We start from the raw sequence: 17,700 nt of genomic DNA, 5'->3' as shown, positions 1-17,700 counted from the left end.
TATATATTGATTTAAGAATTATTAATTTTATTCTTTAATGTTAAATTTTATCATAAGAACATTGACATGTTTTATCCATTGTCTACAAGAAATCTATCTATCTACTAGCTAGTGGTGGAGTGGTAAGGGAGAGACCTTGTGTTCTAAGTGACCCAAGTTCAATTCCTACCCCTAGCATTTAGTTTCTGCGGCACCTGGTGATGATGGGAGACTTGGCGAGTAGGCGGCGATCGCTAGTTCGATCCTTGAACTGAGCGGGTTTTACCTCACCGCACTGTCGTGCCTTCGGGCGAGTGTTCACGGGCTTCGGCCCTAGGTGAGGGTTTTCCCCGGTTCGGAAGGCGAGTGTATCCCGATGTGGTGAATTTCGCCAGTAGCCCATTTGGAGGATTCGTTGGCCGTTCAAAAAAAAAAATAAAAGAAACCAATTTTTTGACACATGTCATTCCTTGAAGGTATTCTCAAATCTATACTTATCTTATACTAGTTTTTACCTGGAATTGCTTCCCGGGCTCGGGAAAGTTATTTAGATTCATTAATTATTATTTGTTATTAATACGACCACATTACATCAACCATCTTATTATATTCAACAACATTGTCTTAAAATCACGGAAATAGATCATGAACCGATATTATAGATCAAACAAAAGCACAACAGGACCACATGAATAACATCGTTTCCAATTTTACTTCAATGCACTTAAATGATCGGGTGATTTGGGATTTTGTAAAAATGTTTGTTCTTGTACTTCTTAACAAAATAAGATGTTCACCAAAATTCAAACAGATGTTGACCAAAAGTAAATCAAATGTTCAACATAAACACTGAATCTATAACAACAGATACTACAGACACTGATTATATTCAAACTACTGATACATAAACATTGATTCTTCATTCCATTGTTGTAATCTAAGCACTGATGCTAAGGATCAGTGCTATCTTCAAAGGGTGATCAGACCTTGAATGACAATGCTTTGATCTTCAACAATTTTTGGATCCCATCAGTAGTTTGAGCTTCAATTTTTATGCTTCATCAGTGGTTGGATTCCAATGTATGTTGAAGCTTTGCTGAGCTGTCATCTTCAAGTGCCATTTTCTTCATAACCTCTTTAAAATATCCAGCTTCTTGCTCTTTCTCTTCTGCATCAGTCAACTTTTGCCTCTTTCTTTGGTTTAACATAATGACAGAGGTATCTGATGATGTGAACAGTGGTACAGAATTATGGACCTGCTTCTTTGACATGTTAATAGTTTTGTAACCAGGCTTCTTTAGAAGGCTAGGATCTTTTTCTCTCATTTTTCTCAGCCTTTCATAAGCTTCATCAGTGTACTGCCTTGTCCATTTTGCTATGGCCTTGGCAGGTGCAACCTTTGCATCAACCAACTCTTGTTTCTTTCTTTTATACTCCAAGGTAAGATCATCAATAGCCTTTTTGTATTTACGCCAGTTTGGTGCTGACCTTTTCATGCTTGGATCTCTTTTTACTCTTTCAATTCTATTGAGTTCTGCTTTGAGACCAACAAGTGGCCAATCTTGGAATTGTTCTTCCTTGGAAGGGTAGAACTTCTCACTCATGATCAGTGCCAGAATGTCTTTTCTCACATCTTTTTGCAGGCCAGGTTCTGGTGGTAAATTTGACATTTCTTTACTCAAATCTCTAGCATAGTCTTCCATGAGCTTGACTTTCGTGAGTAAAAACTGATAATGACTTGAATACACATTGTCATTTTCTCCTTCGCATTCAACCCTAGCTATTATTTGAGCTTGTTTAGCTTTTAGTTTTAGATATTCAGCCATGTTTTTTGGATTTCTAAAACCAAGCAGAGAAGGGAATTTCCTTTTTGAAGGATCATCCACTGTGTAGAACTGCCTCATTTCATTCTTTACTGCATGGACTTCTAGTGGATAACTGGCAACTGCTGGGGTAGTATCTGCAGAGTCATATCCTTGAAGAGCTATTGGATCTTTGATTGGATTGACCAATTTTGGAGGAATGAAAGATTCAGGTTTGGTGATTTTAGAAGGTACATATGAAACAGGATCAGGTGCTGGTATATCATCATCATGCACTTAAAGATTTTTTCTTCTAGTATACACACTTTCAGGAGGAGGTGTTTCTATTTGAGGTTTTGGAGCAAACAGAATTATGGCTTGGGAAGGATTGTTAAAAGTGGTAGGTAATTGACTAACACTTGTCGAAACAACTGGTGTCTCAACCACTGTTGTCACTACAACTGTTGATGTATCAACAGTTGTCTTTTGCTTTAAGGCAGGTGGTGAGTTTTGTGATGATGGTTTTGTTTGTGGTGTTTGAGTAGTGATGGTGTGTGTTTGACTAACAGCAGTTGTTTCGACCACTGTTGCAATTACCACGGATAATGTGTCAACTGTTGTCTTCTGCCTTTTAACAGGTGGTATTGGTGGTGGTGAAGGGATTTTTGGTAATAGGGATAAGGCAGTGGATGTAGTGTGTGTTGAAGTGGTAGTGGTGAAAGTTGTTTGGATAACAGATGTTGAAACCACTGAAGAAGCAACAACTGTTGATACAACAGGTGTTTTAACATCTGTTGCTTTGGAAGATTGATGTGTGGAGCTTTTGGAAGGTTTGGGATTTTGTTTTGTGGATTTGGGAGGTGTGGTTTTGGGTTGTATGACTTTTCTAGTAGACTTTCTTATGGGCTGAGGATTTTCTAGATCCTTTGGCTCAGAAATACCCTGTTCATTCATCTCCATAAAAACTCTCTTCTCCTGTTCAAACCTTCCTTTATCCTTTTCCTGCATATCCTTTTTCACCCTTGCTTTTTCATCAGCAATGACATTTAAGGTTACATCAACCTTTTTGGAACCATCTGGCAAGGGGATATGTGCAAGCATTGTTGAATTATCTGGTGCAATGTACAGACCATCTTCATATCCCTTTTTCTTCAACTGCCTCATTTTCTCCGCCATTTTAGCATTATTTGGTGGTGGTTTGTCCATAAAGATGATAGAGGGAGGAGCAGTGCCAGTGGTGTTCATAAAGTGAGCCTTCAGGGTTTTTATATCTGCCTGGGTGTCTTTGAACCTGGCTTCCATGATATTTCTGATATTTTGAAGCTGAATTTCATGTTGCTGATCAGCATTTGCTCTTTGTTGGTGAAGCAGAGGTTGAAATAATGCCCAAAGGTCAGTGGGAGCAGGTGGTGCCTGCTGTTTTTGTAACAACTGTTGCAGTATGGTTTTGATTTCTGCAACAGATGTATCCAGTTCGTTAACCCTCTCCATCAATTTTTGGTACATTAAACCATCATCCAATTTAATGGGATCATCTGATTTCCCACCAGAGGTGGTTGTAACAGTGGTTGACTGAGGGAGACTTTCCCAAAAGTCATCCCCTGTTGCCCCTTTTTCTTGGAACTGGGGACTTCTTTCCTCAGCAGAGGTTACCAATCTAAGCTCACCAGTGTATACAGGATACACACCAGTATTTAGAAAGGTTCCCATAGAAGAAATTGCCTTCAAGGAAGTCTGATTAATGAAACTACTGTCCAAGTGTAAACTAGTGGGTTCAACACTTGTAGTAGCTGCTTCACTTGAACTACTGACAGGAAGTACTTGTACATCCTGCAGTGTAACCTCCTCAGGTGTTGTTGGTGGGTTAGCAATGATAGGGAGCTCAGACTCGGTCACTTTCTGTGGCATGCTCTCAGTGATAGGTGTTGAGAGGAACTGATTGCTATCTGAGTTATATCAACTGCATCCAACAAAAGTTTTGTTTGTGGTGGAATTGTAACAGTGAGTATGGGAGTGGAAAGAGGATTTGCCCCGGGCAGTGGGCTGGGGATGATGGATTCAACTAGGTCCAAAGCAACATAATTTTATGTCCCTATTCTTACAACCTGTTCTTTTTGAAAAGAAACAGGAGGAGCTTGAGGCTCAGGTTGAGATATTTCTACCATCTGCTGTGAGGAAGTAGCAGCAGTGGTTTCTGGTGACTTTTGTGTTTTCACCGGCAGTTGCTCTGGGATCTCATCTTCCAGAGTTGCCTTTGTTTTAGGTTTGAGGGGCTTTTGTGTTTTCTTTTGTTTTGGTCTTTTGGTGGATTTAGGTGTGGGTTTCACAGCAGTTGTTTTGCTGCTGTGATCACCTTGAGCAGTGGGCTCAGCAGCAGGTGCCTAAGGAGCAGTGGTAGCTGCTAAAGTCTGCTCAGGAGCCTCTGCTTTTGTTTTGGACAGTTTTGATAGCTTTGTAAATGTTAACGGTGTAAGACCATTTATTTGAAAAGATTCACCCTGGATGAGTACATGAGCATCATCCTTTCCAAATTTCTTTTGAAAATAAAAGCTTAGGAACCTTGGAAATAGTAAAAATGATTTGCTATCAACATTTTTTACCAAGTCATTAAAGATCTCCTGTGAATAGTTAAAGTTTTCCCCATGCAAGATAGCATATGCCAGGTATTGGATCTTTAATGGAATTTCATTGAAAGCAGTGGTCTTATTAGAAACACACATTAAGAGGGTATGAAACAAAAACCTTGGGGCAGGGGGAAAATTGCCTTTTTGCAAAGTATCTTTTTTCATTTGCTTTGCATACCCTCCTTCTAAAAAATCTGTTTGATACTCTATTTTAGGGAAAGAAGTCTTACCTTTAAGATCATTGAGTTCAAACACCTCAGAGATGGTTTGTGGTGTGATTTTAACATCAACACCCTTTATTGAGGAATTGATCGCTATGGGTGTTTTATCTTGATATTCAAGTTTTGCATTTTTCCAAAATTCCCTCTGGGTTGCCAAGTAAATCGGAGCATCAGAAGTCAACAAAGTTTTGTACTTTGAAGACGAAAGGGCATCTATGGCGGAATTGAACGTTTCAGTGTTACTTGGTTTTGTCAACAGACCCAAGTAGTTATGGGGAGCTTTGTATCGAATTTCTATAACCTTTTGACTGGATTTCCTTTTAACTGATGAAGACCTTGATTTTGCCATTTGAGGAAGAAGGACGATGAGGAATTTTGAGAGAAATGGAGGATAACTGCTTTGAAAAGGGAAAAATGAATTCGATTCGACAGTTAAAAAGCTGTTTGGGGGTTTTGATCAGGGTTTTATAGCAGAAAAAGTGAATGCTGACGTGGCAGCGGTTACAAAAGATCTAACGGCTATGAATTGTCCACGAGCCAACCCCTGATGAGTAATGGAACACAGTTGTTTTATAAATACAATGATGGAATAATAACAGTGGTTGCAATGATTACAATGAAAACAGTGGGAGACTTTAAGTTATCAGTGGATAGCCTGAAAACATTTTAATGCTTATAATTCATAAAAAAATTCATTTTAACTATTTTTAAGATGAATGTTGAGATTTTTAAAATAAAGTGTTACATATAATCAGTTAGCATGCTGGGGTGATGTGATAAATACCGTTATATATAAACAACCCAGTGATATGAAATTTAACAATCTAACAGAGTATAAAACACTGATGTGATAAATATGTTAACATAAACAAAGGTAGAATATCTGCTTTTAATTTGAACAACTTTTGTTATTGGGCAGTGGTTCGTATTTGAGTTTGTATAGCGTTTGTCTCGAGAGATAAACTTTATGAACCACTGCTACACTAAACACTGTTACATAAGAAACACTGATAAATAAATAATAAAGTTGAATCCGCTGTAGTTGCTGAAACGCAGCTGCTACTGAGCAATGGCTTTCCTTTCGTTGATCAGCCTTTAGGTACATAAGTGGTTGTCTTTAACAGGGCTTTGTCCTCAACAGTGGAACGCTCTCATCAGTCTTTAAGTACATCAGTCTTTATTGAACATCTGATTTACTTTTGGTCAACATCTGTTTGAATTTTTGGTCAACATCTTATCCTGTTGTGCTTTTGTAAGATCTATAATATGGGTTCATGATCTAATTCGGTGATTTTAAGACAATGTTGTTTAATAGAATAAGATGGTTGATGTAATGTGGTCGTATTAATAACAAATAGTAATTAATCTAAATAAATTTTCCGAGCCCGGGAAGCAATCCCGAGTAAAAACCTAGTACCGTTATATATAAACATCTCAGTGATATGAAATCTAACAATCTAACATAGTATAAAACACTGATGTGATAAATATTGTTACATATAAATACTGTTAACATAAACAAAGGTAGAATATCTGCTTTTAATTTGAACCACTTTTGTTGTTGGGCAGTGGTTCGTCTTTGAGTTTGAATAGGGTTTGCCTCGAAAGATAAAATATAGCTAACCACTGCTACAGTAAACACTGTTACAAAAGAAACACTGGTACATAAATACTAAAGTTGAATCCACTGTAGATGATGAAGCACTGCTGTTACTGAGCAGTGGTTTTCCTTATATGGATTGATCAGGCTTTAGGTACATAAGTGCTTGTCTTTAACATGGCTTTGTCTTCAACAGTGGATAAGCCTTATCAGCCTTTAAGAACATCAGTCTTTATAAGGAGCAATGGTTAATTATAACAGTCCTTAACATGATCAGCTGTTATAACCACAACATAACCCTTTCAGAGGAAGCATTGACACTATCAAACCTCTGTTGTCTTACCAAACAGATGTTCAGACACAATTCAACATAAACATAATTTAAATCTTACTCAAACACTAAATAATAAATAAAAATAAAATACAACATAGATTCATAAAATTAAATTTATTCATTTATTCATGACCTTAAATTAAAAGTCCAATAATTACATGACATACTGAACAATATTAAAGTTCAAATGAATAACAGCAAGAATTAAGAAACTTTAGTTTCAACTCCATCGATTGCTGAAACTCTAGATGTATGTACTTCAGCATCGCCAAGAACTGCACGTCTCTATCACCGCACTCTATATTACTGTCAACACAAATAACAAACAAACCTAAAATGCAAAGGTCTCTTCTCAACTATTGTAGCACATCTAAGTTTTCAATATATTACACGAATCTATCCATACTTTCTATAAAAGAAGAAATCCCAATGACAAACCTGACGCAAGAAAACCTGACTTTCGATTTAACGAAAATCGAACAACGCAACTTTTCACGATGTTGCAACAATGATACTGCAACATCGATATTGAAAGGTTGATGTGTGATGGGAAGCTTCATTAAAACGACGATGTTGGAACAATGATACTGGAACGATAACATGTTCAACAAACATTGGATCAAAGAAGTGTAATCGAAGATTAGCGCCTAAATCACGAGAAAGATGCATTCGAGAGAGAGAGATACGCACACATATATGAGCGAGCGAGATTTGAATGTGATAGCAGATAATTATATCTTATTTATAGGATTAGAATATACGCTTTGAATTTTAAATTTTGAATGTGGGAACTGATAATTATTAAATTATCTTATTTATTGGGAATTGATGTTTATTGGGAACTGATGTTTATTGGTAATCGATAGTAGTATATATCCTTATATCCTCCTTTATTAAAATATTAAATATTTGAATTGTTATGCAAAGTAGGAAAAAAAAGAGAGAGAAGGTCAATTGTCATGATGACTTTTCTATAATTACTGATATTATCAGTAATTACTGATCTAATTTGAAAGCAACTGTCATGATGACTTTTCTAATTTTTAAAACATAATAACCGTCAGTTTGAAATTCACATTTTGCATATTTTAAATGTCCAAAGCTGAAGAAATTAGCATTAATTACTGATTTGATTTGCAACAAATAGTCATCAAGAATTTTTTTTTATTTTTTAATATAATTTTAAATTTTATGATCAAAACAATGTTGGAGGAAATCTTACCTCATTGGTATGTAACGATGAGGTAAAATGGTAATTTCATTGTAATTCTAGTTTTTATTTGATAATTTCAATCTATCACTAATTAACACCATCAATAACAAAAAAGTGAGCAGTGGCTGTTTTTTAGGAAAACCACTGATGGTCAATATCAATAGATGTCAACAATAAAAAAGTGAGCAGTGGCTATTTTTCCTATCAGATGATACCCAACAGTTTTTTAAACACTGATGTTTGGACAGCTAATGGTCAACAGATTTTGAAGAAACATATGTTTCGCCTTATATATCAGTTGTCTGGACTTAAACAGAAGTTTGACCTTAAACAGATGTTTGCCCATAAACAGAAGTTTGACCATAAACAAGTGTTTGCCCATAAAGAAATGTTTATCTGGTGGTTTAAAACCACTGTTGGGTTAAAATTGTTTTTGTGGAGTTTGAAGGGGACTGAAACGACTGTTGGGTTAAAATATTGTTTTTTTTTGGAGAAGGAACATGCTTAAAATGGTGGTTTAAAACCACTGTTCGGTTAACACTGTTCAACCTAACATGTGTTTCCATTAACTATTGACGAAATTGCAAACAGATGTTAAAACCACTGTTTGTTATTGTACTTCTTTACAAAATTACATAGAATTCAAGAAAATGAAACAATGACTTAAAGAACTATAATTTAACACATAATCTAATCAGGCAAAGCAATCTATTATATGAGAATTCACTGATTCTTACAACATGAAACAAAACATCATCATCTGCAATAATCAGATGATCAAAATGCAGTACATGAAAACGCTTCTTCATTTGTTGAAGAGTAGCCCTTTCCTCATATACTTAATCCTTAACTTTGTTCATAAAGAGCTCCTTTAAAACAAACTTTATGCTTCTTTTAATACAAAAAAGGCAGGAAACACCATTACTCTAGTAAGATAAAATCTTATCTTAAAACAATACCATTACTCTAGTAAGATAAAATCTTATCTTAAAACAATAGCAGATCCTTTCTTGCGTTTAGTAGGAACTACTGTGGGTTCTACATCATCATCTTCTGCACAAGTCAATTATAATAATCATTTAGTCATAAGCAAAAATTATTTTACCTATAAATTTAATAATCTTTCTTTGTGTTTAATTAAACTTTATGCTTCTTTGAATACAAACCTACAATAACCCGCAACAGATTGTATGAATTTCAAACAACTGTGATTAGACTGAAATATAAACCGAGAATTAGAGTATATCAGTTCAAAATTAAAAACTCAAATTTGAAAATCGGAGTAGCAAAAAACACATACTTTAAACGATGTTGGAACAATAATACTGGAAACAACCGTAGAACAATCATCATCATTATCATCTGCAACAGATCATTGACAATCATCATTTAGTCAGAACTCAGATAACAAAACTTTAATAAAAATCAAAAATAAAAACACAAAGCATGATTATGGCAAACCAGATATCAACAAAAATCAACAGATGAAACCCTAATTTCAAAAAGAATAATCGGTGAACATATTCACAGATCAATAATCAACAGATGTTGTACTCATATCATAAACATTAAGAAAAATCAACACAGATCTATAAACATACAAATCAAACCTGAAGATGAAACAATCTTGTAAGAGAAACACCGCAGAACCATTAGCCGGCGCCCCATTTCTTGATCTAACTCTCGAACGAAACCCTAGCAATGGTTACATGAAAAGACCCAAAACACAAAGGATTATTGTAAATAAGAGGAAATCATGAAAGTATTTCAATAAAAAAAAAAGAAGAACAAACATTTTGATGAAGTAATGGATGAACAAATGAAGGATGTACGCCAAAATCTAATTTACAGCGTTTGTGAAATTTGAATCGTCGGAATATAGAGAGAGAAGGAACCCTGGGCATTTGTAAAAACCTCGTTTGTAAAGAAAGAGGAGAAGTGAGAAGCGAGATTATATAAGGAAAAGGGCAGTGGTACTGTTGGGCGGGAAAAGAGAACCGAGGATGCCCTAATTAAGTGACACGTGGCCCAAATAACTTTCATTTATTATATATAATAGATTAACAAAATAAATAATAAATTATTATATTAACTAAATAAATAATAAATTAATATTGAATCTTATCATACTTTAATAAAATATTGTCCTCAGATCTAAATTGTTAATTTAATATATTTTTAAAATAAATACATCTCTTTCCTACTTATCTTATATTAAATATATAAATAATAAATTAATATTAAATGTTATCCTAATTTATTAAAAATATAACTTTTTTTTTATTATTTGGTATACAAAATTATATTTATTCAACTCCTGTAAAACACGGGGTTTTTTAAAATATAATTTTTTTATTATTTACTATAAAAAGTTCCTTTTATATAACCCATGTAATATATGAAGTTTTTAAAGATATAACTTTTTATCATTTGCTATGTAAAATTAGATTTATTCAACACGTGTAATACACAGGGTTTTCTAAGGATATAATTTTTTTTATGATTTGGTAGATTTTTCAACCCAACTATACACGGGTTTTTTTTAAAGATACGACGCTTTTAGTATTTAATATACAAAATACATTTATTTAATCTGTGTAATACACATATTTTTTAAAGATATAACTCTTTTTTAGATCTATTCAACACGTGTAATATACGAGGTTTTTAAGGATGTAATTTTTTATTATTTGGTGGATTTATCCAACCCGATTATATACGGGTTTTTTAAAGATACGACGTTTTTAGTGTTTAGTATTCAAAATTTTATTTATTTAATCTGTGTAATACACATGGTTTTTAAAGATATAACTTTTTTATTATTTGATATATAAAATTACATTTATTTAACCCGTACATTATACAGGGTTCATAAAGTTAAAACTTTTTATTATTTAATGTATAAAATTGCATTTATTCAACCCGTGTAATACACGGGGTTCTACCCTAGTAACATAATATAACATAAATATTAGATAATTTTCAAAAGATTATAAAAGAAAAAATTTTAATAAAAATTTTGGAGAAACATAAAAATGGATTAGAAGGTTAAGTTTATGTGAACAATGTTAATTGAAAAGGTTAAATATATTAAGTTAAATATAAACATCTAAGAAATCTTGAGTTATACTTGTTAGGGTAAATTACTTTTTGAGTCTCTGTGTTTTAGTATTTTTAACTAGTTGAGTTAAAAAGGAAAAAGTTTAACGACTTGAGTCCCTATAAGCATTTTCTTTAACCATTTGAGTCCAAATTTTAACCTTTTGAGTCCAATTTTTTGGACTCAAATCGTTATAAAATTAACTAAATTGGACTCAAATCGTTATAAAATAAATGGCTTGGGACTCAGGGCGTTAAACTTTTTGATTTTGGACTCAAGTGGTTAAAACCACTAAAACACGGGGACTCAAAAAGTAATTTACTCTACTTGTTATTTTTAAAGTTTACGTAATTCGTTCCAAAACAGAAAACCGAACTGAATCATTGCTAAAGCCAAAAAACCGAAACCACAAAAACCGAAACCACAAAAACCGAAACCAAAAAAACCGAAAACCGAAGCAAATCATGCACACCTCTATCGTATATATCCAAATCAAAACTAAAAGAGTAAATTGCTATTTTAGCCCGTATAATTTAGGGACATGTATCACCTTTGTCCATAAGGTTTTTTTATTATTTTTTGCTCATCTATGTATGTGACGTTTGCATTTTTTTATTATTTCTGTCAAACCCGCTAACTTTATGGTATAAAATATTATTGTTTTAAATTTTTATAGGCTTTTGTTGTAAAAAAACTATCGTTTAAAATATATTTAAAAGGTTTTTTTATAAACGTTAGGCCCCTCGAGAAAGTGGGCCTTGGATGGTTGCCCACCTTGCCCTTGGGCTAGACCGACCCTAATTATTGTGTTAAATTTTTATAGGCTTTTGTTGTAAAAAGCTATCGTATAAAATATGTTTAAAAAGTTTTTAAACGTTGAGCCTCTCGAGAAACCGGGCCTTGGATGGTTGCCCACCTTGCCCTTTGACCGTCCCTAGGTCTTAGCACTTCCCGCCTTCATTACCTTTTCCGTTCTGAAACAGCCTTCGTCGATCGCTTAACAGAGCCAATTAGGCATTTAAGCTGAGTACCCATAGGAACCAAACCTGGTACAAACTGTTGAGATGATGGTGCTAGTTTTAGAGGTGTTGGAACAGATGAATCAACAACAAAATATGGAAGGTCGTCGAGGAGAGCGTAGAAACATGCATGGCTGAGTCGGGATGAATCGGCTCTCATACCAAATGTTGTGATACCAGATTTATAAGCAAGAACATAAAAGACTGACAGGAGCAAAAGATTGATTGGAAGTGTTTTGAGAATTCAAATCATTCAACCATGCATAAAAAGGAAAATAACTAGACCCTTCTTAAGGCCATGCACAAGAAAACCTCTAAACCACTAGCAATTTAACAGTTTAAGAACTAACCACTTAAACATACACTAATAAGCTGACCCATATGAAAATAATTGACTACAAGACTCAATAACCCACTGTAACGTAGAGGTGCACAATATTAACCGGTTATTATAACCATAACTGGCTGGTTACGAACCAATACCATAGAAACCGGTTTTTGTTAGAAAATAACCATAAGGTAGGGACCAGCATTAACATTTGAGACAAGAACCGAGAATTTAATTGCCAAAAAAAAAAAAAAACTAACATTGAATGAAATTGCACGTGAGGGTGCGGCAAGCAAGAACTTATCGTTGTGGCAGGAAATAAGGATCTTCTTTGTTCTGGTAAATCTCATATAACTGTTTTGAGTATGTAGCTGCAAGTGCCCTGCATAGTTTGACCTCCTTCGAGCCATATTCTTTCAGTTCTTCCACCGTTTTGTTAAGGTCACAATTAGGATCTCCATCCGTGAGAAATTCAGCCAGCATACAACCCCTGCAAGATAACGTACATGCACATATGTTATCATTAATCACTAAGTAAACATAATAATTCACTAGTTTTAATTCGTAATAACGTTCTCACCTGGATGCATCAGCCTGGCTAAACCCGCGCTCGTTTTGGTGTGTTGTTAGTTTAGATGCTTTCTCATCAGCTGTTTGTTGCCTGTAAAGAGCACAAACCGCCCTCATACACAATTCAAGATCTTTACCAAAATCAGATAACATATCAGCCTCTAGATCCCACTTCATATTCGAAATCTTTTTCCTGCGAATTATATCCATAGTTACTTTATATTCATTTAAGGCGTCTTCCGATTCATCAGCGTTATGACTACCTTCAATGTCACAATCAGAAGCAATTTCAGAACTATCAACGATAAATCCACCCAAACCTTTACCTTCACTCTCTGACTCATCTACGTCATCATTATCTTCCTCGTCCTCGCTTGAACTAACGATTTTATTCAAATTGATAACGCTTTCGTGTTGTTTGTTTTTGGATTCTGATTTCCTCAGCCTTGTTATGTACCTCCTACTTACATTCTCTTCCACTTCTTCCTTTGATTCTGTACTAACCCGAGAGCTATGTCGTGTTTTGAGCGTGCAAATTGGAGCATTGTCATCATGACTGTCCTCATCATCGCTAGCAACGATTTTGGCAGCCCGTTTTCTTTTAGCATTTCTGGTATTCGATGCATGAACTCTAAACTCTTCCATATGTTCTTCACCAATATGTTCCACATTAGTCTTTTGGAGGTTATTTTCAGAAGAACATTGACCATCATCACATTCTCGAACTTTTGGAATGTCGTTAGAGTTTTCATCCTCATCACGAATATCAATAACGCCATGCAAAGAGGATAGAGTAGACGGCCCCAACTTCTTATTGGCGCACCCGTCTTCCTCACTCGATAACCGTTTTCTAACATCAACATCGACTTTATTGTTCATGTCCTTAATCTTTGCCTCCAATTCCTTAACCTTCTCCTTCCAAAAACATACCTCGGTTTCCGCCTTGCGTTTCTCACATTCCAAAACCTTGTTTTCAATCATCACCTCAATAAGTCTGTCGCTCTCCCTTTCCACATAGTTTGGATCAACCACAACCTTCTGAACCGCCACGATCTTCCCCTCGAGTTCTTCGTTCCTTTTCTTCAAATTTTCAACCTCAGTTTCCAACATAACACGCCTCATTTCATCTTTTTTACTCTTTTCTTCGATTTCGACAAATCTTTTCCTAAAATCCTCAAGTACCTTATCGAAATCTGTCTCAACAGCCATCTTTTTCACCAACTCTAAATTAACAATCACTGCATTACAACAAACCAACGTTGACGAAACATAATAACGATAAATACAATCAACGATTCAACCAATCAGTAAGCAAATACACAAATTTAGAACCCTAGATAATCAGTAAGCAAATACACAAAATTAGCCCTAACAGAAACTCTAGATACTTAATAGCCATCTTTTTCATCAATCCAAAGTGTCTACAAATTCACGTTCACTGCATTACAACAAACCCTAGGTTTAAACGTGAACAAAATCATAATAACAAAATATCAACGATTCAGTTAATAAGTAAGCAAATATGCAAAATTAAAGATTGAAAAACTAGAAACGATAAGTTGAATATTTATAAGAATCTTACAAAATCAATTGAAAAAGACACCCTGAGAAATAGATAGATGAATGAGGGTGTACTTTACCCAAACCTGATTGATATTCATATGGAATTATTATTTTATTCTTTATATATTAATCGATAACCTTAGGAGAAACAGTGATCTTTTGCCTTGTTTAGTTTGGCCACCAAATTGTTCATTGTGGCCCCTCCTACAGTAGCAGGGATAGAGGAAATAAAGCAACAGGTAAAAGGTACTGCATACTTTTTTCTCTAACCATTCATCTTCTTCAGTGGCTAAAAGTTGAGGTACAAAAATCTTCAACTTCGGGATTGAGTGTCTCGATAGGTAGCATGGACAGTTATCCCAGGAACAATTCAACCACTCGCATAAGGAAAAAAAATATCCTAATACCATGCTCACATCTAGCATAATTACCGGCAGCTGTTTGTCTGTCTTCCTAAGCGTTTTGTTTGTCTTTTTAATACCATGTAAATCTGAACCAACAGTTCCGTTAGCATGCAGGTAATCACGCTTTAAGAAAACAACGAGGCGAAGCACATAATTTGGGCATGTTTGGCTTAACTTATTTTCAACTTTTGGAAAAGTCCTTTTGGAAACAAAAAGTCAGGAAAACATGACTTTTGCCTTTGGAAAAGGACTTTTGGGCTAAAAAAGGAAAGGCAAACACCCAAAAAAAGGACTTTTGGGCATGTAAAAGGACTTTTTTCTTCAAAATAAGGAACCCCAAACATGCACAAACGACACACTGGTGGTGTGCAATTGAAGAAACTGAAAACGACAACACTTTCAGTCGACTGTTAACACACAACACCGCTACAGATGTTTAAACAACACTATAAAGCCACAAAATAAGGGAAAACCTACACAACACACACATCAATAACACTGACCAAAACAGATAATGTTGTTAGACTATCTCCAATGGTAAAGGAGCTCTTAACTGCCCAGTCAGCTGTCACATTATATCCTTATAAATCCTTACAAATCGTTAAAAATCTTAATTTTATCTCTAACCATGAACCATACGAACATCCTTACATTATTCACATCATCATCAATATTTTATATAAATGCAATTACTTAAATTATTAAAATCTATTTTCTTTAAATGCAATTACTTGAATATTAAAATCTATTTAAATACTTGGATGATTAAATAATTAATAGAGTAAACTGTCATTTTGGTCCCTGTGGTTTGGTCACTTTTGCCACTTTAGTCCAAAACTCAAACTTTTTGCATCTGGGTACCTGTGGTTTCAGTTTTATTGCCATTTTGGTCCAAAAAAGAAATTAGGTCATATTTGTCTTATAAAATCCTGTTATTTTGTCATTTTCCGCAGGTGCAAAATGATCATTTCTTTTTTATAAATAAATACCATATTTTATAAGACAAATATGACCTGATTTGCTCCTGAGGAAAATGACAAAATTGCAGGATTTTATAAGACAAATATGACCTGGTTTCATTTTTGGACCAAAATGGCAATAAAATTGAAAACACAGGGACCTAGATGCAAAAAGTTTTAGTTTTAGACTAAAATGACAAAAGTGACCAAACCACAGGGACCAAAATAGCAGTTTACTCTAATTAATATCTCCATAAAAAAGCTCACATTATTTAAGATATATTATTACTTTATTGGTCATCTACTATGAGATCTTGAGACCATCAAACACAAAATATAGGTCTCTTTCTATTATAACAAGAGGCTGATGACACCACCGGCCAACAACCACCGTCAACATATAGCACCACCAACAACTACACCACCTCAAATCTATCTTTCTTTTCTGGTAATAACCAAACGATACCTACTCAGTACATAAAATAAATATTTTTTTTAAGTTTGGCACAAGAACCGATGCAAATTGGGTGTCCTTGCAGTCGGATATCACCTTCGGATCTCTCCACTTCGGATCTGCTCCATTGCGCCTGGAAACTTGGATTTAATCCACGTCATCTCGGACGGGAATACGGACCTTGCGTTGAAGACAGCCTTATGAATTGTGAATATCGAACCATTTTTAAGCCTTTGGCTGGGCGCTATGGTCTGATTGAACCAGGTTTAAATAAATGTTGGTTCACGCTATCTATCTGTTTTTTGTGTGGGTTTTTACGGCGATGGTTGTTATAGCGAAGAAAGAAATCTGGGCCTTCGGATGGATGTTTATCATATTGGATACTAGGTTAGAACCTGTATATTACACGGGTTGATTAAATATATTTTTATATAATAAAAAAGTTACATCTTTAATAATCCGTGTATAACATGAGTTGAATAAGCACGTGTACTACACGACTTGAATAAATATAATGTAATCAGTTAACACACACAGTCGTCAAAATACGTTTTTGGTAAAAAGAACTTTGATATACTATTTACATATTAGAACATCTTACTCTGTTTTTTATTTTTCTATTATTAGGTTATAAACTTGTGTATTACAAAAGTCCATTAATTTCACTTATTTCTTCTTTACCCATTCATGACTCATTGCTTTGTATCTAAATATTAGTTTTTATTCTTCCCTACTTAATACATGTTATCTCAATCAAGTAATCAAAACTAAAGAAGAAAACAACTACAAAAAATAATATGTACTTTTCAATTTGAATTCACATAAAGAACTAACATAAGGCTATCAACCTGCAAATATGGCTTGTTTGGCATTTAGTCAGCGAAACGCGGGCTGGATCTCTCCTCCGAGTGGATTTGATAGCTCGGAATGAAAAGGGGCTTGCTCCATGTGAATAGCCCCATAAATTTAAGAGATCCAATTGTGTTTGGACTACATCTCTGGTGAAAACAGAGGCATTTTTGCTTGGGTTTCAGGCAGTTTTGCGTTTGCACCACATCCCCATTTCATTTTGCGAGTCAGTTGATGTCGGTCATCAAACGATAGTGGGATCCTCACATGTTAGGCATGTGAGGAAATAAACTGAGATAATTAACTTGGTTAGTTATAAAGGATTAAACCGGCAACAAAAATAAACTTAAAGGATGTTTTTAGCAAGTTTTAAACATTAAGGCTGGAACCTGCAAGTTTGAGTAAACATAAAGGAAGTTTTGTGCAATTTACTCGCAAAATAATAAACTAAAGATAAATATAAAGATTATATTAGAAGATAAATATAAATATAGAGATATAGTTATAGATAAATGTCGACTTAGGGGCTGTTTGGTAGCCTCTGAATGGTCATTAAGATGCTACCTCTTAATGGAACCATTAAGAACAATGAGAAGGTAGAAGAATGTGACATGTGATGATTTACCATTCAGGGGTTACCTCTTAACCATTCAGACTTGAGGTTACCTCTTATTCATTCAG

At 34.6% G+C, this 17,700-nt stretch overlaps 1 protein-coding gene across 3 annotated transcripts; it reads right to left on the bottom strand.

The window, feature by feature from the left end:
* Positions 1-12,191: 12,191 nt before the first annotated feature.
* LOC110878176 lies at positions 12,192-14,802 on the bottom strand. Of its 3 annotated transcripts, none has more exons than XM_022126442.2 (3): positions 14,611-14,802; positions 12,801-14,028; positions 12,192-12,710 (listed from the first exon to the last, which is right to left on the bottom strand). In XM_022126442.2, the coding sequence occupies exons 1-3, from the start codon at positions 14,624-14,626 to the stop codon at positions 12,521-12,523; spliced, it is 1,434 nt and encodes a 477-aa protein (XP_021982134.1). In that variant the 5' UTR covers positions 14,627-14,802; the 3' UTR covers positions 12,192-12,520. The 3 variants fall into 3 exon arrangements, with proteins under 3 accessions (XP_021982134.1, XP_021982135.1, XP_021982136.1); XM_022126443.2 differs by lacking the exon at positions 14,611-14,802 and adding an exon at positions 14,492-14,578; XM_022126444.2 differs by lacking the exon at positions 14,611-14,802 and adding an exon at positions 14,373-14,465.
* Between the last annotated feature and the right edge of the window lie 2,898 nt (positions 14,803-17,700).

Source organism: Helianthus annuus, chromosome 9 (assembly GCF_002127325.2).
Source record: "Helianthus annuus cultivar XRQ/B chromosome 9, HanXRQr2.0-SUNRISE, whole genome shotgun sequence".
Classification (NCBI taxonomy): Eukaryota; Viridiplantae; Streptophyta; class Magnoliopsida; order Asterales; family Asteraceae; genus Helianthus; species Helianthus annuus.
Note: the sequence above shows the minus strand (reverse complement) of the source record. Positions and strands in the feature narration are given on the sequence as shown.